Genomic DNA, 24,576 nt, shown 5'->3' on the forward strand with positions numbered 1-24,576 from the left:
GATCCCACACAGGAGCAGTGTTTGAAGAACTCCTGGGTGGGAGGCACTCCAATTGGAGCAGTTCATGGAGGACTGTCTCCCATGGGAGGGACCCCATGCTGCAGCAAGGAAAGTGTGTGAGGAGTTCTCCTGCTGAGGAGGAGGGAAGAACAGAGACAATGTGTGATGAACTGACCACAGACCCCATTTCCTGTCCCCCTGCATCTTTGGGAGGGAAGCAGGTAGAGAATTCAGGAGCCAAATTTAAATCTGAAAAGAAAGGAGGGTTGGGGAAAAGGTGGTTTTAAAATGTTGTTTTATTTCTCATTATTCACTCTGATTTGATTGGTAATAAATTTTTTTTCCCCCAGGTCAAGACTGTTTTCCTGTCACTGTAACTGCTGAGAGATGTCCCTCTCTCCTTATTACACCCATGAGCCTTGAGCCCTGTCCAGCTGCAGAGGGGAGTGATAGAGGGGCTTTCATGGGCACCTGGTGTCCAGCCAGGGTCAGCCCACCACCAGAGTATCACTGTACTTATATTCAGGCATTGGTAGCTGGTGACAGAGACTAGGAAATAGCAATTTGCTATCTGATATAACTTTTATTTGGACTATTTATAGAAATCACATTTACTTCTTACTATTTTTCTGAAGTGAAAATGCTCAGTGTCAGGTTTGACTGTAGTGTATTTACTGCAGAAGAAATAAATAATTCAGTTGGTATTTCTAAAAATATAATTAGTTGATGAGTCAGAGAAGAATTTAATTTTCATAAATGTTAAGGCTGGAAGACTGGGATTATCATGATCTGTGTGTCTGACCTGTGACTCTCTCATGTCTTAGGAGGCTGCCTGGTAATTCCTGCATCAATTTGTAATTAAGATGTATGATTCTTCAGAGGAGACCAAATAAAGGGCCCAAACCACATTCGTGAGATGTGCTGAATGTTATTTCACACAAACAAAAAAGGGTACACCCCACAGAAAAGCCCGAATATTGTGATTCATAATTTTAATTAAAAAATGTAAGACCATTAACATTTACTAATTTCTGATAGTTCAGTGCAAATTTTTAGAGCATTATACATAACTGTGAACCACTATGTCTGTGTGTTTGTATATATATATATATTTATACATATAAGGCAATGAAACATATTTCTATTTATGGGAATCTAAGCCTTACCAAGAACCTGTGTCAGCCATGGGAGATGTGTAAATAGAAAAGGAAGCAGCTGGGATGAAATGAAAAACATAAACTAATCAAACTCTAGACTGCAATAAACGCTGCCATGAAAGAAGAAAATGAAACCCAAAAATTAACACCACATAGAGCAAAAAATCAATATTTTATCGACTGACAACAGACTGCTGTGTACTCATTGGTCAGTCATTATCCCTACTGATTTTTATGCCACTGCACTTCAGCCCTGGCTTAGCCACGCACACATATTCTTCCTATTTTTCCATTTTTCTACGTAAAGTATGGCTGTCTTCAATATGAATAAAGGCCATTCAAGTCAGCCAAATAACTCTATGCACTCAGAGTCTGAAGAAGAATGACTTAAAGACATCTGAGATGAGGACTCAAACTCTGCTGGACAGTGCAGAACCTGCCATTCTTAACATCACTGCTCCATCCACAGTGGCCCAGTACAGGAACCAGGCCACTGCAACACACACTGTGGAAAAAGGAAGAAGATGGATGTTTGTAACTCAGCTTTAGATGACCTTTAATAGTAGACATTTGAGTGCTGGAGCTCAGCAAGCAGATGTAAATGCTGGCTACTTAGAAACTAAGACCTGATTTGCAATGACAATTACTAATTCTTGACATACTGTTAAAAAACACATGTGGCTGATGGTGAAATGAATCAGGAATTAGTTCTGGAGAGTTGATAGCCTGCTGTCCAGAAACAGGAATTTGCAAGCAGAGGAATGAACTGTGAATCAAAGACCAAGGTAAGGTCCTTAACAGGGCTTCAATTGCTGGTAAAGCAGTTTTGAATGAAGGAAAGTACAAGGTTAAAGGGACCGGTATGAGTTGGCTCTTGCATCAACTAATAAACAAAATATATTTTAGGCCTGTATTTGAAGGTATAGCAAAGACAGTGGAAAAAGAGTCTTAAGGCATATTAGTTATGGGGAAATGTAAGTCAGCACTATTCAGTCTTGGGCATTCCTTACCTCTTGCAGTAGCTGAAAATATGGGTTTATTTATGTTCTAGAGCAGCCATGCCTAAAAATTTAAGTATGGCTACCCACTTTTGGGAAAGGACCTGTGCTATAGTGTTTTGGGTGACTTCTTTGGGGAGCAATCCCAGTAAGGGAAGGAAGGTGCCCTATTTTCCATTGAATTGGCCCTTGGAATGGGCCTTTCTGACTCTGTGCTCCTCAATGTGAAAGCATCTCCTACTCACAATTTCTGCCTGCTTTGTCAGCATCTTTTTTGCTCAAAGTATCGAAGAATATAATATTTACTTCAATTACTTCAGTGTTATGATCCAAGAGAAAAATGCTTGTGCACAGCTTTCTATGCCAAGATCTGCATCTGTGAATCAGTGCTAATGCCTCATCATTATTTACATGCCAAACAGACATTTCACAATCCTCCTTTGTTCAGAGGTGATAAAAGATAATTTTTAAAGCTTCTAACAGCAGAGAGCAGTGTGTTACAAGGAAAACCTACTGGAGTTAGGTTTAAAATACATACAAATCTTTTCTGCTGGTTAAATTGTCTTATTAACCAGTATGGGGCAATTGTTTAATTTTTGTCTATAAAGAGTTGAGAACTATGATGGCGTTAAACTGCTGTCAGAAAGTTACTTGAATGCCTAAATAACTGTAGTACCTTTTATCTGGTTTTCTTACAGCAGACCAATGAACTACATTGCTACAGAGTGAGAATAATGCAGCTGTACATCTTTCCACAGAACTATGAAGCAGAGCCACATTTGTGGCAAAGGATGTCATCCTGCCGAGTGAGGAATTCCTGGCCCACCAGGGAGACAGAGCATTTTGTGCAGCTAAAGCATTCCCCGTGCCACTGACGCTCCTCAAATGAGATGTATTTGGCACCTCCAAGAGCTGAAAGAGAGTATAAAAAAAAAAAAAAAAAAGAGAAGATCTGAATCCAGTATTTCTGGACATGATTCAGTAATGCAACAGATGACTTTCGGATGTGTCATCAGGTTGTCATTCATATAGCGAACGGAAAAATGAACAAAAATCCATAGTGTGAAATACTCTTTATTGGCTGAATTGAAAAATATCTTTAAAATTTAAACACTGGGAAATATTTCAAGCAAAGACACAAGTCACTTGCTTGCGTATCCCCATTATGAGATCTGAACACAATGGGTTTATCAGAATGTCCATTCAGGTTTGCTGATCTTCACAAAAAAATCTCATGGAAGTTATTTGCAATATTTGTAGAGTTTATATACAACTATGAATGAAATTTAATAATTAAGTTTCTTCAAGATGGATTCTTTTGGAAATTACCAGATAATGGGATTCCTAGCAGAATTATCTGAAATAAAATCTTAAAGACTGGTGGAATTCGAATAGTTTTTTTTTGTTTGTTTGGTTTTTTTTGGTTTGTTTTTTTTTTTTTTTTTTTTTTTTTTTTTTTTTTTTTGTTGTTGTTGTTGTTTTGTAGTTTGGGTTTTTTGAAAATCATGCACATGTAATTGGGTATTCATTGATTTCTTGTCCAATGACATATGCAGCATGCACCTGTAAGAATCAGGAAACAGTTGACTCCACACATAATAGGATTAAAGTGCAGAACACCAGCAAATGAACTCAGAAAACTTCAGCTATGATAGACCAGTGACAAACATATCTAAATATAAATCATGTATAAGTGTACAAGGATTCGTGAAATAGAGCTCTGATGCATTTGGCAAGCTTTCTAATTTGACAGGTGTGCCTTACCAGCAGGCAGTTAATCTGTGTTCAGTTTGATCACATTTGCATTTAAAAACAAAACTGAAGAAACCACAGAGGGGCTTGTGTGTACTGTCCTGGGAAGAACAGTAGTTCTTCCCAGCACCTTTTTAAATATTCTTAAGGAGGAATTTTACTACAGAAAACACTACATCAAAAAATGGAGGAACTCCTTTGGGCACATAACTCCCCATCTGTTAGGGAACATGTGTGATCAGTATGTCCTGGAAAGATGCAGGACATGTGACACAGAGAGAGTCTCTCTGATAGTTAACTCTTTCAGTCTTTCATTATGATGGAAGTAATTTTAATGTTTTTTTTTTTAAAGTGAAAGTCTTTTTTGAGAGGAGACTGATGATTCATTTCTGTCTGGTCCCCTCTAGAAGATGAGACTCACCTGTAATAGGTTTCTTGCAAGCAGCACACTTCTTGGCATGAAATTTGCTGAAACAGTCTACACAGTATGGGTACTCATCTTTGGAAATGAATCTTTGTCTGGACAGCTGAGTTTTACACACAGCACACACAAAGCATTCTTTATGCCAAGGCTGGTCATGGTAGGCCACTCCTCCAGAAGTTATAACCTAATGTATTGACAAAGAAGGGCAGAGCAAAGAAACAAAGGTGTGAATCATGAAGGATTGTCCAATCCTTCATAAGCACTTCCACTTGTTTTCTCTCTTCCAACATGCACAAGAGAAGAGAGGGTGGTCACATCAACTATTTTTTTCATTTGGATTATCCATTTAACTAATCTGCAGCTGAATTCCATATGCTACTGGTTTGTTATTTTCAATTTTCTACCACAGTATAACCTCATAATTTGTAATAAATATTTTATCTTTAAATGAAATTTTTCTATTATACTGTAGATAAGTGTTTAGAATCAGGCATGCTCTCAGAAGAGAAATTCTCAGTGATAGGCAGTGGGTGAGAGAACTGATGCTGAGATAATAGTTAATCTCCAGCCAGTATTTTGCTGTCTCTCAAGTGCAACAGTATTTTAAATAGGAAGAAAGACAGTAAAGAAACAGAAATAAAACAGAATGGAGATCTACATAGTCAGAAGAAGAAAAAAAAAATAGTGTTTATCAGTGTCATCAACTTCTGTTTTCCAGCAACACACTTACAGCTCTGCACTGGTTCTTTCTGAAAAGGGAAATTTCCAGTTGTCCTGTGGCTCCCATATGAGTGGTAAAGAGCTGGTTTCACAGAATTTGTGAGAAACTGTACAGAGAAATTGCTATAAAGATGAGCTGTAAGATAGTGTTTCTGCTAGCAAGTCACATGCATGACAGGGAATTAATGAATGAGTGAATGAAGAATAAATGAATACTGTTGGAATAGGAGATGAAAAAGTTGAAGAAACTTAAGTAAAAACAGTAGTGTCATCAAATTTCTCTGGGGAATACAGTTTCAGGAAAATCAAGAATAATATGGGGTCACATCAAGCAGTAAAGAGATTTAAATAGTTTGCAATCCCTTTAACATTCCAGTTTTGGGCTATTTTGTGGTTAAGTTTGCTTTTCCATTAAAAACTAAAAATCGCTGACAAAAATTCAAGATTAGTTTTGGCAATTTAATCTATTTGGGCTCAATTCTCATGTATGGGAATAGATGCAAGTTTCAGAAATAAAATGGTTTTAGCTGTTTGTAGGGGGACTATTTGCATTCCTAGAAATTATAAGAAGCAAATCCTGATTATTTCATGTAGGAAGTGCTAACACCAATGCCTGTAACAAACATCGAGCATAATTACTATAATTGTCATGTGTTCATTTAATGCAAGTTAAAGCCTGGATGTAGAGACATGGGAATATATAAAAGTACTTTCTAAAGTTTAACTACTGAAGGAAAAAGTAGGCAGCATGTTTTCCTGAAATTAAAAGCTGTTGTTAGAGGTAAAGTTTTACAGGTAATCATTACATAACTACAGGAAATTATAAGTTATTTGATGAAAAAAAAAAAAAAAAAGCTTCCAGAGTAATGCAGGTACTAAAGAATAAGTAAAATTCTGCCCTAAAAACAGCTTAAAACATTTCCCTAGAGAAAAGTACCACACTAGAATAGTATGATGCTTTGAGTATTTTCATCAACAAGAGACAATCTTAAAACAGGAGAAGTCAAGGGAGGGAAGAATTTATTTATCTGTACTTGGGGGAAAAAAAAAATCAAATCAAACTTTCTGGCACCCACAAGGGTATCATCACATATTGCATCAGTGGGACTCCTGACTAGTGTTATCACAATTGAATGTTACTTGATCTGCTATTTGCCTGATACATTTCAAGAAAAAAACAGCCAAGATTGTGGATGATTTGCTCATTTCAGGTGGCTAATTATGCATGTGAATACATCTGAAAAAATATGGAAGGAGAGGCATGTTTACAAAGGCAAAATCAGATACTTTCAGGAAAGAAGAGTTTTATATAACTTTCCATTTAATCTTTGCTAAAAGTCTCAATCAATAACTAATAATCAATAGCCCAAAGCATTTGTTTTGGCAGATATAATCAGTCTTAGATTAATAAGAGTGGACAGCAGACACTGTCACAGTTGCCTTTCAGTGTCCAGTGTCAGTGGGAAGACTCTGATCTTACTCTTAGTTCACCACACATTTCACATGATCCAACCCTTTCTCCCATGAGCAATATTGCCTCACTAGGGCATTTTTTGTATTATGTGCTTAATTACCTTTTTGCAAGCATAGCAATGGTGAGCAAATTGCTTCTCAAAACAGGGCACACAGTAATTCTCGTTGTCTTTGGTGATTAATGGTTTTGTTCCCAATGGTTGCTGACAATACTGGCAAACAAAACAGGATTCATGCCAGGAACTTCCCTTAAATTCCATTTTACGTGAACCTGGAAGAAAACAAAGTGAACAATCCTCTCAGATACAGCTTTGTAATATAAGTTTTAAATGTTGGGAATGCTCTTGTTTTTGAACCTTCCACCTCAGCACTGGATTACCCAAGAAAACAGTAATCTTCAATTTAATAGAGCTTTGAAGAATGGACTTGAAATTTCAAGAACACATTCAGTTCCATATATTCATCTGGCAAAAGATGTGCTGAATTGCCTAAGCTGTGATTTTTAGAGTCTGTTCCTATATGAATCTTTTGGAGTTTCTTTGTGATTATGCTTGAATTGCTCAGTTTCTCTCAAACCAGCCAACTCAGTGATAATGTTCAGTACACAGCACTTTTATAAATTAGAGATTAATTTGTTGGATATTTGGTATATTTATTATTGTCCTGTCTTGTCTTTCTTAAACTAAGGCTCCTTTACTTATAAATGCATTATTTATCTTAATCAGCTTAAATTGGCAACTTTCTAAAAGTAAATATTTTTTCTGTGATACTGCACATTACACTGCCTTCTTCTATAGCTCACCATTTCTGTCCTAGAACAACAATTCTTGTTATCATGTTTAACTAGATGCTTTTGATACAGCACAAGGACAGAAAGTTGCTCAGTTAAATGTTTGTCAGAGGAGTGTCAGAGCTTTTATCTCTGTATGCAGGTGTCCTATCTTGATATAGAAACGTAAGTCTAAGTTATGCACATATATCTGGGAGCAATTTTTCCAGTGGATCTCCATCCTTAACTTCTTATCTGTGGGTAGCATCAGACTGCAGTGAGAGGTGCAAGGTGCTTTGCCATCCTTTCCACATGAAGAAGAGGATTGCTGCTGTAACTGATCAATTCCACTGTACCTGTTTCCTGAACTGTGGGGCCAGTGGAGAAACTACTGGTTGTATTTAGATACAAAAGGTTTGCACCTTCATCCCAGTGATCAGAAGGACAAGTTCACTGTCTTTCACAACTAGGTCTTTTCAACACAGAGCTAGCAAGCTGATGAGAAGGAAGTTAATGATATAGAGACTGGCTGGCATTCCTGTGCCACTGTTGCACTGTTCCTCACACTTTCAGGCACTTTCTGCAAAGATTTAGCGTGGATATACACCAGAAGATAATAATGCAAACCTGAGTGTGTTCTGGCACCTTTTTGATCACATCTAGTGAGGTGTGCCTATTTGACAACATTTTTGTAAACTATATACTATTCAACTAGTTTGTAATCCTTAAAATGAACACAACTATATTGTTAGAATATTTGTTTCCACTAATGCAGATTTTACTTGTAATGAAAAGAAAACTGTAAAAATACAAACTAGTGTTACAGGTTAAATACAACCTGAGTAATCTAGTACCAATAGTAAGACTATAATTTTGCACAGCCTGGATCTTACTGTTTGGCATTAAGACATACCGAAAAAAAAAATTCTAACGTCACTGCAAAATTTACTGACGTTCTCTGTTCCAAAAGTTAGGGACACACTTTCCTAAGCAAGCAGCTTCCTTTTGCAACAAATGGTGCTGTGGCTTCTCTCAGATGCTTGTGAAAAGGCAGCTTTTGGGTAATCACTCTGCTGTATGAGTTTTATTGATGTGGCAGCAATGAAAAGTCTAGAGCGTGTCCTGAACAGAGACAAAATCAAAAACTGAGAAGCAGTTTAGTGGAATGTGCAGAATTTTCAAGATTACTAATGGCAGGAAGGAAACCTATTGTAAACATGGACAATATTGTAAAATGGACTTGTATTCATTTTAGTAAAAATGATTTGAAAGCAAATTGTCATGTTTTGAAAATTTAAACAAAAAATATTTCTGAGTGAAAGCCTTAGTATAAAGAACACAAGCACAGGGTCTGGTCAATGTGGAAAACATGCAGATGACTTGTCTAATCTGGCACTTCTGCTCACAATGGCTCAGTTTGTCTGCCTATGCTCACAGTGGGATATGCTTCCTAAGAACTACAACGGAATCAAGGACATCACATGAACACATTTTACCCTGCATTGAACTCTTAATATTTTTCTAAGGATTCATAAGACCTGTCAGTGATAGATCAGAAGTATCTGCCTGCCTTCTCCCCACTGCTGGGAGAATTCCACACAAAGGAAGAGTAGTCAACTCCAAGCTGTTCTGAAAGTCAAGGATCTTGTAACTTGGTTATTCCAGGAGGTGGTTATCATTAAAAATGTGGTTCCATTTCTCAGCAAAGGGCTTCTGTTGTCTTACCGGGCATGATGGTCTTCTGGCAGTGAAAACACTTGGATGAGTACTCATCAGAGTAGCACTCGGTGCACAGCAAGACCTCGTCCTTGGCAGCAAACGGTTTCTCCACGAGTGAGCGACTGCACTTGGCACACCTGAAGCACCCCTCGTGCCAGTGGCGGCCTTTGTAGGCCAGATCCTTGGAGAAAGGAAGTTCATGTTAGTGAGAACATTTATTTACAATGGTTTTATCCTTCAGTTCCTTCCAGAACTAAAACGAAAAAGGAAGAGCATTGCAGTGGTGGATCCAAGCAGAAGTGTGCTCAGGGAAGGTGCAGGTACTCTATGTCACACTGTTGTGTAGATCTCTTGCAGAGGCCATAAGGAGCTGCTTTGGCAGACTGTCCTTCCTTATGTATCACAGAGGTATGTTTTTATTGGAAGAGCCACATTATATATTACAGTTGTCTTTCAAGGGGAAACAAGTGATCAACATTTTTAATGTGCACAGACCACTGGAGAGGAAGCCCATATTCTATAGAATTTGAAATGACCCTTATGTATTTCCAGTGTTACTACTTCTTCTACATGACATAATGCTAAGTTATGTCAGAAATCAAACAATTAAAATCTCATTGAGAACAAAATTATTATTAGTAAGATTAAAAAAAAATCATTGTTTTTGTTTACATCTGATATAAATCCCCCTGAAAACTTGGAAGAAAAATGTTTGTTTAAGAGTCAATGGGCTTAAGGGATGAAAGAGCTAACAGTATATGTATGAGATCCTGACTAAGAATTCAAAAAAAAAAAAACCAAAAAACCAAACAGCAGATTTAATTTCCCCACAGTTAGAAAAGCCAGGGAAAAATGCACCTCCAAAAAAACCTCCTAGCTTAAAAAATAAACCCTTCCAGGACTCTTTTATAAGTAAGAAACATAAAAGGACACAAATCCAATCTCATTGTTCTCCTTGATCATATCCCTGCCTTTTAAAGAGCTAAAAATCAAAAGAAATACCATGCTTCATTTCAGGAAGTGCTGAGCATTTACCAGTTTCATGTGCTTTAGTTAGCACTCTGAACCTTGCAGGAACTAGGCTGTCAGCCCAGAGCAGCCCGAGGCAAAGACTGGGTGAGGAGGAGAGGAAGAAAACCAAGCTCTAGCCCCTTGGCAGAGGTGAGACAATCAGCTGTAGATCTTTGTGTGCCACTTTTCTAGATATCTCTAGCCAGGTGCACTCCTTTCTTACCAGGTCTGCTTTTTCCTCTCATTTTTCCCTTCCACTCAGTCCAAAGGCATGGCAGTAATCCTGTCACTTATTCAGTTTTTGATTTTAAAGGTGAAATTAAGTGAACTCAAAGCATGTGTTCTGGTGAATCTGACTGCTGCTCCCAGTGTTGCTGTGGGTGAAATGCTGACGAGCGTTTGAGGAGTGTCTTCATCCAAATCAGCATTTTCCTTGGATGATTCCTGTATGTAGACTATGTACTTTGAAGTGCTTGGGCTAGGAAAGCCTTCCAAGAGGTTTATTTTAATATCTTTCTGTCCTTTTATTTCTAAGGAACATAGGCAAAGAAAGCATGGGGAGAAGGTGACCAGTACACACTGAACTTGGCAAAATAAATGCTTTTTGATAGGCTTCATTTGACCTTAAAATTCAATGTCAAGTGAACTGAAGTATGGGGTACTAGAAACCCTGTCAAAGACCACAGAAGAACTTGAATTATTAATTAATATTGTAAAAAATTGAGAGGTGAAAGGAAAGACAAGTAGCAGAAACACTGCCACTAATATACCATCTGTGAGATGAGCAAGGTAAGCATGGAATTAAGCAGAAATTAAAAAATACTTTATTTCCAAAAGAGAGAGAGAGAGAATGTGCAAATTGTAAACCTGTTGTCTTCTAAGCTTGGCATCTGCTTGCCAACACCTACAGTAAAAGTAATTCATTCAATGCTCAAAATATTTTTTCAATGAACACATCTCCGAAATTCCAAGGTGTCAATCAACCTGATACACTGAATTACACCACCCACCCTATCACCCCTCCAGCACTGTGCAGCCTCTGCAGCCAGTGGGTGACTGGAGGTGAAGGATGGAGCCTAGCTGAGGTCCACACACACACCACAGCCTTGCTGTAAGCTTGAGGATATGCACGAGCAGATTTCCTCATCTTCGATCCCAGAGCTTTCCTATTTCAGGGAAAATAGCACTGTTTGCTCTGTGTGGATGTACAACAGCTACGGCTAGGTCTCTTCAGCAACACAGGGATATGAAAAGGGGTGGATATCAAATCTAGCATTAAAGAAATTGGATTTGTGTATAATTTAACAAGGAACAAAAAGTGCAAGCTGAATGTTTACCTTGGAGTTGCACTCAATGGGTTGCTTGCACTCTTCGCAGGGGTTGGCATACAGGCTGTCATAGCATGGAACACAGTAAGCATTTTCTTCTCTTAGTGCGTATTTCCTGCCACGGAGAGACTGCAGGCAGAAATGGCAGTCTGTGTGGCTGCTGGTCATCCTGCTGGGCCCTCCACGTGATCTGCAAGAGATGGAAAAATCGTGTAATTCAGTGCATGATGCTTGCTCAAATGGTTCGTAATGCTGCATTACCTGTGAAAGTTAGACAGGCATTTCCTGGTCATTTGCAGTGCCCTGGATTTCTTAATGCTGGCTTGTTCAGCGATCAAATGGTAGCCTTTAACAAGATATACTGTGAATTGTATCACCTACATGATGGGGAGCAAAAGGGCTGCTTCAGCTTATTCTAACACTGTTTCAGGTCAGACACCTGAAAATGAAGCCAGCTTCACATTCTCTACATAAAACTACTGGCATTATGAGCATTATGTACTGGATTCTGAGATATGGTTCATCCAGAAATTGGGTAATGGAGATAGAAGCAATAATTCAGAAATTAAACCAACTGCAGAGTTAAAAGGCCAAAGAGAGGAGGCAGGCACTTTGTAGTGTGTTCCTGACTTGCTCTTGATACTCCTGTCCTTCTACTCGTTCCTTTCTTTTCAAAATAACCCCACATCTACCTGATCCAATGGAAGGAAGACAAGGGACTCCAGGATATATGACTGTTTTTTTGCATTCTCCCAGCTGTGCTGCTAATATTTGGTGGCATTTTAAGGTCGTACAAATATCCCTGGAGAGCAAAAGGGTATAATATAAAGAAAAATAAACTAAATAATAAGTCAAACAAAATCAGAACTCAAAGAAAGCTTTCCTCGTTTTTATTGGAAAAGATTGCTTTTTCTTACATATTTCTTTATTTCTATATTGGATTCCACGTTGGCAGTACCAAAATAATGTGAAATAATTTATATTTCTGTGCCAGACAAGTGCAGGAAATACCACAAATCTATTGAGAATCAGTTGTATGAATTTCCCATCCTTTAGTTTTTCAGGCTAAAGAGGCTTGGACAAACATCCAAAATTCAGCTGCTTATAGATCTGCAATAGTGAATGTTTTAAGGATTTGAAGCCCTATTTCAGTCTTATTGTTGGTTGGGTCATCTTCACTTAGCTAAAATTGGGTCTTGATTCTTGGAAATGAAGGAAGAAGAAACCAGAAAGTTCACAGTGAAGCAACCCCAAAAACATCTGCTGGGCTCGTTGGGTTGAACTCTTCATTAAACTCAATGAGTGTAGCTGCAGCCAGCACCAGCAATCATGAATTTTAGAGGAGCTGAAAACAACTGGGGCAGGTCTAAAATATTTACGTGTTAGTGACTTTGGGCAGCTGAAATTTTTGCACTTTGAATAACAGGACAAATTAGTTTCTCTTAACCAGATGCAGGGCCTGAGAATAAGGAAGAACATACAGAAGACAGTATAAGAACATACACAAGATTTGAGGGAGTTCTTATCCATGACAAAGACTACATCTAGTCCACCCTCACACTTTGTTTTTATGCACTCACTGATGGTCTGAACCATACCCATGGTTCAGCTTTAAAAAGGCACAAAATCTTTTCCTGAGTTTCTGCTTTGGTAAGCTCTAAATCAAAATGGTTGTTTGAGCTGTGAGAAAAAAACAATTACTGCAGGTTTCCACTAGCACCAGTGCATAAGTTCGGACATTTATGGATCTGTTTTGGGAGGTGTAGTAGTAAAACAGTGGAAAGGGGGCAGGGAGCGAGGCTGTCATACTAATTTCAGACCAAAAGTAATGACTTGATTGGAAAGCTTGTTGTTCCTGTAAATTGAAAATCTTGATAGTTGAATTGATATATGGTATTTGTTACTGCCCTTAATATTTGTGTCAGCCAAGACAGGGTGTAGTAAGGAAATAAAATAATCTGGAACCCAGATCAGTGGGAAACATGCTTTCTTAAAAATATTTCTGATGTGTTTTATGTGGTATCCTTGGAAAAATAATATAACAGGACTTGAATCAGGATTTCCATTTCCTTAAGATCAAACAGAGATTTGAATGTGTAACAAATAAACCCATTTATATGAGAAAATTACATCCATCATTTTGCACATTTACAGAACATGATATATAAAACCAGGCAGAGCTCAGTGCACAGTCACAGTCATGACCAAAGTCAAGTTTTGCCCATTTTGCTCTTTATCGGGGAAGAAGTATAAACTGGTGTCTAAGGACACAATCAAGGAGTGTTTGTGGTTAACTGTGCTCCATAGTTAAGGTCACAGAACAGGCTTGAAACTGGGTTTCAGAGGATTTTCATTTTTTTTTTAGTGGGAATTAAAGTTATGAACTGCCTTGGAGGATACACCCAAGTGAACCACCTTTCTGATTCCTTCCTTGCTGGATCAGTACTCCTGCTTCCTGACAAGAGTTTCATCTCAGCCTAAAAGTGGCAACAGCAAAATCCAAACAGGGCATTCATTAAAAGTTTTGTTACTTATAGCACGTTTTTGTTGCACAAAGCTCACCAACAAATAGCTTCCCATATCTGTAGAAACATCTCTGTTTTTTTATTCTAATGAATGTCAATCAGGTTAAGTTATCAAAACCTCTGCATTCCAAATAATTTTCTTTAAAAAGTGGTTCTCTTGATTAATGCTTTTTCTCCCCGAGGAAGTCAGTCTGTTCCAGGAAGTCCAGGCTGTGTGCACAAACAAGACCCACTACTGTAATACTTCAGAACTACTGAATTTGCAATGTAATGATCCTCCTAAACCCCTGTATGGATATAAGAGCAAAGTGCTATTAATCCTGTTGTACAGATGAGAGCTCTTGCTTGAGAACTTTAATAAAGTACCCCCACCCAAGAACAGAGTCAAAGCCTGAGGGTGTCCTTGGGCTGCTTCTCTAGTAAAATGCTCAAGTTGTCCAAGACTTTTCTTCAGAAAGTCGTCAGAGTTTGACCATGAATCATCATAAAAGACCATGTTTGGGAATGAAGCAGCAATGGTATGCAAAAGAATGAAGATTTTTTGCAAACCTTTTGGCAAAAGTATGGGCAACCTTTGAGAACTACTTTTACCATTAGAAAATGCAACAAAAAAGGTGAATCTTGTCTCTCCCAGCACCACTTATCCTTGCTCCAATAAATAAATAATGGTACGAGTGCCATGCAGTGAAGTAGAATGTTTTTCTTGTGCTTTGATCCTAATCTCTAGAGAAATATGTTTACTTTAAGTTTGCTGGAAGCTAGACTTTGTGTTTTGAAGGTCAGCTAAGAAATCTCTGGAGATCTGATGCTATTCACTCCCATGGAATGAAACGCTGAGTCCAGCATTCCAGCTGCTAACTTGAATCCTAGGCACAGGGAAAGACTGCCATGCTGCCATTCCTTGGGAAAAGATGATTTTATTATTTAAATTGGAACATTTTAAATTGGAAGCTAAAGACTGTTGATTTTTATGTACCTGGTTGGCAGGGATACGAGGTATCATTTTTAATGTTAAGAATATTCCAAGAAGGTGCAGAGAGATGTTGCCAAGGATGTGAGGATATTGTAACTAGAGTCCCTGGAGAATGCAGCAGTTTCATGGACTGAATGATAAAAGAGATGAAAATACAAAAAAGAGAGCTGGCTTGTCAGCTTGCTGTTAAAGCAGATTAAGATAGAATTTAGCTACAACAAATTAGGACAGGGACTTTCTGGAGAGTCAAATTATTTCCCATAAAATGCAGAGCATTAGAAGATTTCCAGTGAAGAAAGCTGTAAAAACATGGTTGTGAAGCTGTGAATCCTGATAAATATGGAACCATCAGGAAAATAATGTTTTTGTTTTTTTTTTTTTTTTCTCACTGGAGCTAAAAAAAACCAGAGCTAGAAGGTTAATATACCTTTCAATAATTAATCTTGATGTTTTCCATAAATATATGTTAATCTCCCCGACATCATACAAAAATAAAAAGCCCAGAAACATTCATACTACTCAGAAAGGAATTAGTATAAGCATATGGATGTAGATATGCACATACAGGTAAAAGTGTTCTATCTTTCACTTTGTGGAAATTCTAATGGACTATTTCTTAATCTAAATATACCTGCCACTGAACTTCATCATCTTTTTCTTTAAGAACAAACTAAGGCTCTTTCTTAGAGATGCATAAAGGAAAAAAAAAAAAAAAAAGATGGGGAAAAAAATCTTTTGAACAGCACTGAAGGATAAGAAAAACAATTTGATATCTTATGACAAGGACACCCCTGCAAGCTGCCCTAGTTCATTTTCAGGTAAGTGCATTTTTTTATCTTCTAATACTATTTGCCTTATTTGCATGAATTTGCTGACTTAATTTTCCCTATTTCTATTTTTGTCTCATGCATTTACATACATTAAGGGTTCTGTAATATTTGCTTTTCTAAAAATGGCCAGAGAAGCAATAGGAATTAGGGGCATATATTACAGATCAAGCCAAAGCAAGAACCTACAGGAAAGGAGACACAGATACTAACTCTGAACTATCTTATCTCTGTGGCACAGGCCAGTAATACAGTGTCAGGTCCTGGAAGCATCTGAGTGCAGAGCTGTCACTGTTGAAATTCTCCTTTAAGCAGCCAGGACATATGCCAAACAGGACACAGCTGTAAGAATCCAACTATCCTGCTTCATGGTCCACAAGTGACACTGTTTTGGTGGGGTGTCAAGGCAAAGCAAATATTTTAGAGGTTGGTCTGGTAATTTGTACTGAATTGTACTGTGTTTACACACCCTATGACTACAAGCAAAAAGGGCAAGAGCTATGGCTTAACTAGGGGATCAAGCATCTCAGGAATTTTGTAATTTTTTCCTTAATTGGTATTGCTGTCTGCTTTGTTTACACCATACAAGCTCAAATGGTGTAGTCATCAAAATTCTTCTTTTTTTTTTTTTTTCTGAAATAATTCTTATCCTTATTTTTTACAGGTTTTCACATAGTCTGGTAGAGCCAGAGTTTTCTCCTGTGTCATTATGGAGCTAATTTCTTTCTGACTACTGTCAAATGTATGAAATAAAATGAAGTGATGAAATAATTTCGCTGTGCACTGTTGTAACTTTCAATGTAAAATCCTGTCAGTATTCTTAGTTGTACTTCCCTTATTGAACCAGAAAACAGGTTTGAGGATTGCATCTGTTACAAAGGGCTCATCTGATAAAGAATACTCAAATTAACTGGTGAGTTAGATGGGACAGAGTGGCACCCACTGCAAACTGGCAGATGACACCAAAGTGGGGGGAGAGGCTGATACACCACATGGATGTGCTCTTATCCAGAGGGACCTCCCCATAATTGGAGAAGTGGAGTGACAGGAGGCTCATGAGGTTCAGCAGGGGGAGTTGCAAGGTGATTCTGTGATGGACCACAGAAAATTTATCACTGCTGAAGGGCAAAAGAGGGAGGTCAAAAGTCTCCACAAACCCTCAGTATTCTCTTATGGGCGTTAGAACAGGAGTGGGGCATCCTCATTACGACAAAACAGGTCTCTTGTAGATGACTGTTTTTTTCAAGTACCCTTTCTTGTCTTGACACTCACTTACAATCCATGATTAGGGAATCATGATTGATACTTCAAGAGGTGTTTAAATAAACAGAAAGTGGAAGTCACAAATGAAGACATGCACTGAAGTCCTGATCTGAGACTTCCACCAGTGAGTTCATCCCTATTGTGCAAATCATAGACTCATAGAATTTTAAGGGTTGGAAGGAACCTTAAGGATCATCTGGTTCCAACTCAAATGCCACGGGCAGAGGCACCTCCCACTAGACCAGGCTGCTCAATGTTCCATCCAATCTGGCTGTGAAAACTTCCAGGGGTGGGGCATCCATAATTTCTCTGTGCAACCTGTTCCAGTCCCTCACCACCCTCACAGTGAGAATTTCTTCCTAATGTCTATAATAAGTTTCCCATCTTTCAGTTTGTACCCATTATTCCTTGTCCTATCACTACAGTTCCTGATGAAGTGTCCCTCTCCAGCTTCCCACTAGGCCCCCTTTGGATCCTGGTAGGGAGCAGCATCAGAGAAGCACTTTGGAACCATCTCTGCTAGAACAGGATCTGCACAAAATGCCTGCACAGCTGGGCAGAAGTGCCCCAAGGAAACAGCAGCATCTCAGCCATACACTGACACTACCTGGCAGGGACACACCTCCCTGGAAGTGACACGAGCCTGCCTTTGGGACTGAAACCTTTCACAGGCAAAACAGTCATTATAAGAATGATACCTGTGGTTATATAAGGGTAAGGGAAGTACCTGCAGGTCACCGATCAAAGCAGTCTTGCCTCTAACAAGAAGTAACAGAACTTCAATAGGGAATGCTGATTCTGATAGTAATCTTTAAGATCTTAATGAAAAAAAAAAGTAATTTCTCATCTTTGCAGATGTCCTAGTTGTAGAGACCAGATTTCCCTACCCTTATGTTTTATTTCAGGAATAGCAAGGTGGATGAATATTACTCTGTTGCAATTATTTAAAAAAAAAAAAAAAAAAAACAAAAAAAAACTACAACTGACTACACAGCACAACTTTTTCTAGAAGAGTTATTTAAAGGCCTGTGACCTACTTACTGCTTTAAGAAATAAAATGAGCAAAAATATAAAGATCATCATCAGCAGCAGCATTGTTAGCAACAAGCTAAAATTGGAAAGGATTTTCATTACCCTATTTAAAAAAAGAAAGACTTGCTTCCCCCAAACCCAAACATAAATCCCCCAAATGGCAATCAAGCATCTGCTGCAGTGGCTTTTCCTCTTATCTCCAGCTATGCTATGCCAACCTGATCTAATTTCCTGAGGAAAAATACAGACCGAGAAACAGCACTCTTTTAATAAAAGGATGACACCTTATCAAAATGAAGCAAATCTAAAATTTTCTAGTCTCAGCCTTGTTAAGAGATTGTGATGAGTTAGTTGGCATTACAGCTTAGGAAAAGCAAAGGCTACTGTCAGTAGTACTGGTATGTAAGATCCCTACTTCAATTATCCTTGTTTCCAGGTATTTTGATTTGTAGGCCAAATATTCCATAGGCCAGTTTTGCTGCTTGCAGTGCTCCCTCAGGCTTGGCTGCCACCTTCCTATCAAGCTCATCTCTGAAAATAGGGATGATATGGCTCTGCAGACAAGCCCAAAGCTGCTGTTACACCAACAGAAATCATTGTTTGTAAAGCCACTGCTGTACAGTCTGAGAAGTAATGTCCTCCTGTTATATGTGAGATGTTTGGGGTGACCACTGCTGTGCCACTCACTCTCCAATGCTTCCCAAGAGAAAACAGCCTTCCAGATGGGCAATTCCAAGAGGCAGGATCAAGTGATAATGGAATGGTTTGGGTTGGACCCAAACATTTAAGGGACCATAAAGATCATATATTCCCAACCCCCCTGCCATGGACAGGGACTCTTCCCAGCAGACCAGGTTGCTCAGAGCCCTATCCAACCTGGCCTTAAATACTGTCAGGGATGGAACAACTACAGCTTCTCTAGGCAACAAGGAGAGCAGGGGTAAGCAGAAACATTGAAGAGAGCTAGAAACAGCCTGATCTCTACCTATGGACTCTGGATTTTTGATGACAATTAACAGAGTAGGTATGTTTATGACATTTAGCATTAATGATCTCTGCAGTTGCACTGTTTTGGGAATACAGAGATATAATAATAACAGCAGAAGCATATTAAAATACATATTCATATATTGCATCTTCTAGGTAGACAGACCATGAAGCATCTAATCTGGTAAAGAAAATCTGAAAGAAGTGTCACTCTTTGTATTCTACCATTTTTACAGTAATGAACTGGTTTTATGATATAACTGGGACAGATAGTGAGAAAGGTTTCTAGGAGAGCTCACAACAAACAACCAACACGAAAATATGCTGTGGGTACTCTTCAACAGACTTACATGCCTTCCTTCTGCTTCCCTCTAAGTGTTACATGACCTCCTGCTGTGTCCTCTCTTAAAACAGATCACTGTTCTCTTAAAACAGAACACTGACATCCGTGTTCAAATTAATGTAGCTGAATAATTTATCTCAATTCATGGATGTCAATTTAGGTGATTTAATATTTTCTGGATTAGGGTATAATTCTACAGTTTAGGGTGGTTGTGCTTTTATCTATTGGGCAGTGCTATGCACAATTCTGTTATGAAGTCTCAGCATCTGCACCATGGTTGCAGTTACAAATTAGTGCAATTCAGCTGTGTGTGCGTACCACCAGTGATGTGGAATTATAGCAGGGTGGCTTTTTGCTTTTATTTCCTGCCCTCTGTGCTTTAAACACACTGTGGACAGGAAAACCTTATTAGTTTATCTACACAGATGCATCAAGGACAGGCTGCTGGCTCTTGGACTGGGAAAAAAAAAAAAGATTAAATATTCAGATATACACATTCTTTTACATCATGTCCTATATTCACTGTTGATAGTTATCCAGCACATTTCATTCTAGCCCAGTCAAAGGATATATATATGGACTCACAATGGAAAAACACTTTTAGAAGTGGTCTCAGAAAAATAATTTTGAAGACAGTGAATGTTTTTAGGAGAACCCTTTTAGGAGTGGGACTGGTAGAAAAAAAGAGCAGGGAGTGGAGATCTCTGGCTTTCTGTTTGTCCTCTACCAGGGAGGAAAAATAACAGTGTCACTAGGACAAATATAGAAAAAAAAAATGTCGGTGGTTTTCCTTTTTTTTGCTCTTTAAATATGTGGCTTTGTGCATCATCCATTAAGCAGGAAAATTTGTTACTTAAAGACCTCTGGAGTCTTGAGCAGTTGAGTAGATAATGTGCTGTCAAACAAGGCAGGGGATAACATGGCATTGACTGAGTTTTAACTTGAGTCCTCACATCCTGTGACAGCAACAACAACCAGTCCTTACAGACATTCAGCCGTGGGTTGCCACCAGTGACATTTGCCCCCTACTTGAAGCCTTTGTGACTCTTACATTACCTGTTCTACCTTCTTGGGAGATAAAATCTGCAGAACAATTACTTGACTGGGTATCCTAACATTTCCCTCAAGCCTTAAAGTCTCTGCACCACACATTAAACATTTGCTACTTAAAATAGTCTGGAAGTGGCTATGATTTAAAATTAGTAGACCATGATATTCTGTCTTTCTTTATTATGATGTGAGGTTACTGACCCTTCAGTAACTGCCCTGCTGGGATTTTTGTAATGTCCTGTAATGCGAAAAAGTCTTTGTTGTTGTTGTTGTTTTGTTTTTGGCACCATGACTTCAGAGTGAATTTCTTTCTATGATGATAAATACACACTATCTAAAAATCAGTTCCAGTGTAGGATTGACCTTATCTGATTGAAGAAAAATTAAGGCTAAAGTTTATTTGAACACCCAAGACAGTCAACATTTGCTTCAGACAAATAAAACCCACCACTAAATCTTAGAATGCTGGAGGAAATTTGATAAGAATGAAGAAATTCCTTTCTAACATCAAGGAACATTTTAAGAACATGTAATTTAACTCAAGGATATTGTGGAACAGTGAGCCCACTGATACCAGTAGAGTCTGACCAGCTGTGGTGAAAAAGGTTCGTCTGAGGAGGGGGGAGTGGAACACAGTGGCAGAAACTGCATCAAGGAAGAAACACAATCCAAAGATTTTCTGCTAATTTATATAAAATTTATTTAAAGTTTTCAGTAAAAAGTCTAAGCAAGTGATCAAACAAATCAAGAATTCTGCTACTGTATTTTTTAAAAATCCAACAAACCCAAACTGTTTGAGCTTTTAACTTGAAATATTTCTCAATGCTCTTCAACTGTCAAGCATTAAGCTAAACAATGATTACCAATGAGAAGACCAGCATGAAATAGTTTTTACTCTAAACATTTTTTCCCATGCAAGTTAGATTTTTGAACTCTAATTATGCCACAGTTTTGCATGCTTTAGCACATAAATGAATCATGATATGGCTGAATTTGAAATTTGAAGAGCTCACTTGAGAAAGACTGAACTTGATAAGCATGTTTAAGCCTAATACTGTTATGGGCTTCTGATAAATAGAATTAAACCTAAACCTCTGAGGTATTTTACAGCCTTTCAAAGGTTTCAGAATGCTTTTCTAACAACAATAATAAAGTAATCCTAAAACACATTTGTGAGTTACTTGTCTACAGAAAAGGTTAATACTTGTCAAAGCAAAGTAATTGACTTTCTCAAGGTCAGAGAGCAAACCTGGGACAGTGGGAACAAAAGAAGCCATTCACTGCACCTTTGCCATGAGCTGGGTCTGCTCATCAGGCTGCATCCATGGCACTGGCCTGGGATAGTTAAAAGCAGTGTACAAAGGTTGCCAGCTGGTGAACTCCCAGTGCTAGAGGTAGAAAACACTTCCAAATTTAGCCAAAGCAATAAAATGTTCCAGTTGCGCACTTTGCAGTTGTTCTTTATAACCCTGAGGTTATGATGAATATTCTTATGCAAAATGTTCTGTCAACAACTACACCATCCTCTGGCACTTGGCCATTCTTGCTGTTAATTGTGCTATCTATGCACAAAGACACATTACAGGAAGATTAATATTTTTCTGACTGATAAAGCCTCTTAAGTGTGAGGCCAGTGACCAGCTTGGACAGCCTGCTCAGATAAATTACCCACACTATGCTGAGATGTGCAAGAATTAACCAGTCCTTTTACATGGACCTTGAACAAATTCAAAGGCTGGAAGAAGCCTTTGAATTCATAGCTGGGAAGAAAAGTAGCATACTAGCATGAATGAAGTAGAATAAAAAAAAAACTCTTAAGTTTAAGAAAGGAGAACAAGTAGGGACGATAGCTGACATGTACTACATGGCAACAGAGAATGGGGATATTCACAAAAACTAGCTTAAACCTGGTGAAGCTAATGAGTAAAGCACTTTTTTTTTTTAGCTAAAGGACAGATCCAAATTCCTCTTTAGGGTGACTTCTAGCAGAAATTAAACTTAGCCATCATTATGAAGGAACTAAGGCAGTGTAGCTTCCCTTTGTGAGTCTTGTCCTTCCCTTTATCTCTGCTACAGAATTTCTATCATGGGGCTTTATTAACTTGTTTTCTTGGAGTCATGTTTGCATATTTCCACAAAAATGTCCTTACTTGATCCCTCTGACATTTTACAGGAAAACACAAATGTATGAAACAAGGAGCTCACAGCCTCCTTTCTCATAAGAGCTGCATGCCCTGTTCCCAAAAGAATGAATTCAGCTGCAGCCGCCCAATTGGAGCATCAGCAGCATTTCACCACACCAGCTTCCAATCTTAGGGCTCTAGAGATTTTGATAGAACAATCGAACTAGAAATTATTAATTTATGAGCATCATTTACCCTAAATTGGCAGGGAAGTGTGAAGTAAAACTCCTCTCGGATTTACTCTCCAGGTGATCTAGAAGCCTTAACAGAACCTAGAGCTTGAGTCGGCAGGAGGGCTGCTCCTTCCAACAGGTTTGGAATTTCATCCTCTGATTTTGGGCTTGATGTTTGGAAGCATGCTGGTTAAAATATTTCTTTCTGTCTGTCCATGGTTAGGTAATACTGAAAGTTTTTAACAGTTCTTTCAAGAAATAAAACTCTGGTAGGGAAAAGAAAGGAAAAAAGCTGGGATTAAGAGCCGATGGAACACACGTCTTACCATGCTAACCAAAAAAATACATGCTTTACAAATTATGACTGCCTGCAAATAATTTGGAGACACGATACATCAGAATCTCCTTCAAGCAGCTTTTGAATTCGTTTTTCTCTAACCCTGCAAGTTAGTATCATCCCAATATTCTACCAATTAAACACCCTTGAGTCAAAGTGATTTTCCTGATCCTGCAGTAAAATTACATGGGATGACCATCAGCAATCTGTAATAATGTTAATATATTAAATTCACTACATTTTGTTCTGTACAAATAACAACTTGTTGCACAGAGAGAAGAAAAATATTAAAACAAACAAAAAAAATGGCATCTGAAACTTAAATTCTAAATGTAAATTCCAAAAAAAATTATGATCCTAAAAATGAAGAAAGATAAAGTGAAGAAGACACAAAGTGTCTTATGGAGGGAGAATTTGGAGATGATACTTGTTGTTTACAGCAATATTTTGACTACTTATAAAAGCCAGTTTGGAAACTGTTTTTCTTCCAAAATCAAGAACAATCCACATTAGGTGTTAAAAATACTCATGCTAGAAACAAGTGACCTAACAGAAAAGACACTATCCAGAATTTTTTTTGTTGCAAAAGCAAATGAAATCTTGAAAAGTGATAAAAATGTATTGGGAAAAAGCATACTCATTTTTTGTTGGGTGATTCTTTGGAGTAAACAAAACTCATCCTAATCTCTTTACAAAGGAAACCCCAGACAATCTTTCCGCAAATTAGTGGGTGAGCCAATTACTACAATGAAAAGAATAAAAAATTAATTTTAATTTTTTAACAAACTCTATCTCTTTAGGTACACAAAATTAAAAACATACTATATATGTGGAAGTCTGCATCTAATTTATTCAGCAGTTTTGTTAGAAAAAACTTCCTGCATACTTGCTCAAAATTTTAAGTACCTCCTATACTAACAAGTTTAAAGCTTATTAGATAAAGGAATAATGGAAAAAAGCCTCAATACTCACATTCAGTTTTAAGCTGCTTCTCTCGGTAACTTGCGCAGCAAAATAAAGGAAGAAATAATTACATGTCTTCACAGAAACAAGCATCCATCAAGTCCAAAAGAAACAGAACACTTTGCCAGAGCTATTTGAGGGTCTCATCAGAATTTGCCTGGATGGGGGAAGGCTGAGGGTCAGTTTGTTTCCCTTAGACCTCATGACATGCAAATATCTGGCTGCCTCACCACTGAATCAAATCATTCTTTGACATACTGTGTTTACAAATGGCAAATACATACCATGTAGGAGGTTCTTAAAGGAACATATTTCTGAGAGTTCTCAAAAGGAAAAAGGCATTTCTGTTAAAAAAACAAAACTGTTCAGTTCAAGGGCAAAAAGAAAGTAAGATGGAACATTATTTGTCCCCAGATACACACTGGTTCATGCATAATGATTCCAAAAGGCCTCATGTGGGCTTGTAAATCAGAAAAGGAAAAGAAAAGTTGCAATTACTAAAGTCTGATTGTTGTGTACAGGAAAGAATCCCAGGGGGGAGGGGGGCAGGAAAAAAACCTCCTCCAGTT

At 38.1% G+C, this 24,576-nt stretch overlaps 1 protein-coding gene across 2 annotated transcripts; it reads right to left on the minus strand.

Annotated features, from left to right (window-relative positions):
* Positions 1–975: 975 nt before the first annotated feature.
* On the minus strand, positions 976–24,243 carry FHL5 (four and a half LIM domains 5). Of its 2 annotated transcripts, none has more exons than XM_053974412.1 (6): positions 24,017–24,243; positions 11,361–11,541; positions 9,019–9,193; positions 6,626–6,795; positions 4,329–4,515; positions 976–3,067 (listed from the first exon to the last, which is right to left on the minus strand). In XM_053974412.1, the coding sequence occupies exons 2-6, from the start codon at positions 11,517–11,519 to the stop codon at positions 2,916–2,918; spliced, it is 843 nt and encodes a 280-aa protein (XP_053830387.1). In that variant the 5' UTR covers positions 11,520–11,541; positions 24,017–24,243; the 3' UTR covers positions 976–2,915. The 2 variants fall into 2 exon arrangements, with proteins under 2 accessions (XP_053830387.1, XP_053830388.1); XM_053974413.1 differs by lacking the exon at positions 976–3,067 and adding an exon at positions 3,646–3,718.
* Positions 24,244–24,576: the final 333 nt, after the last annotated feature.

This window comes from Vidua macroura, chromosome 3, assembly GCF_024509145.1.
Source record: "Vidua macroura isolate BioBank_ID:100142 chromosome 3, ASM2450914v1, whole genome shotgun sequence".
Lineage (NCBI taxonomy): Eukaryota > Metazoa > Chordata > Aves > Passeriformes > Viduidae > Vidua > Vidua macroura.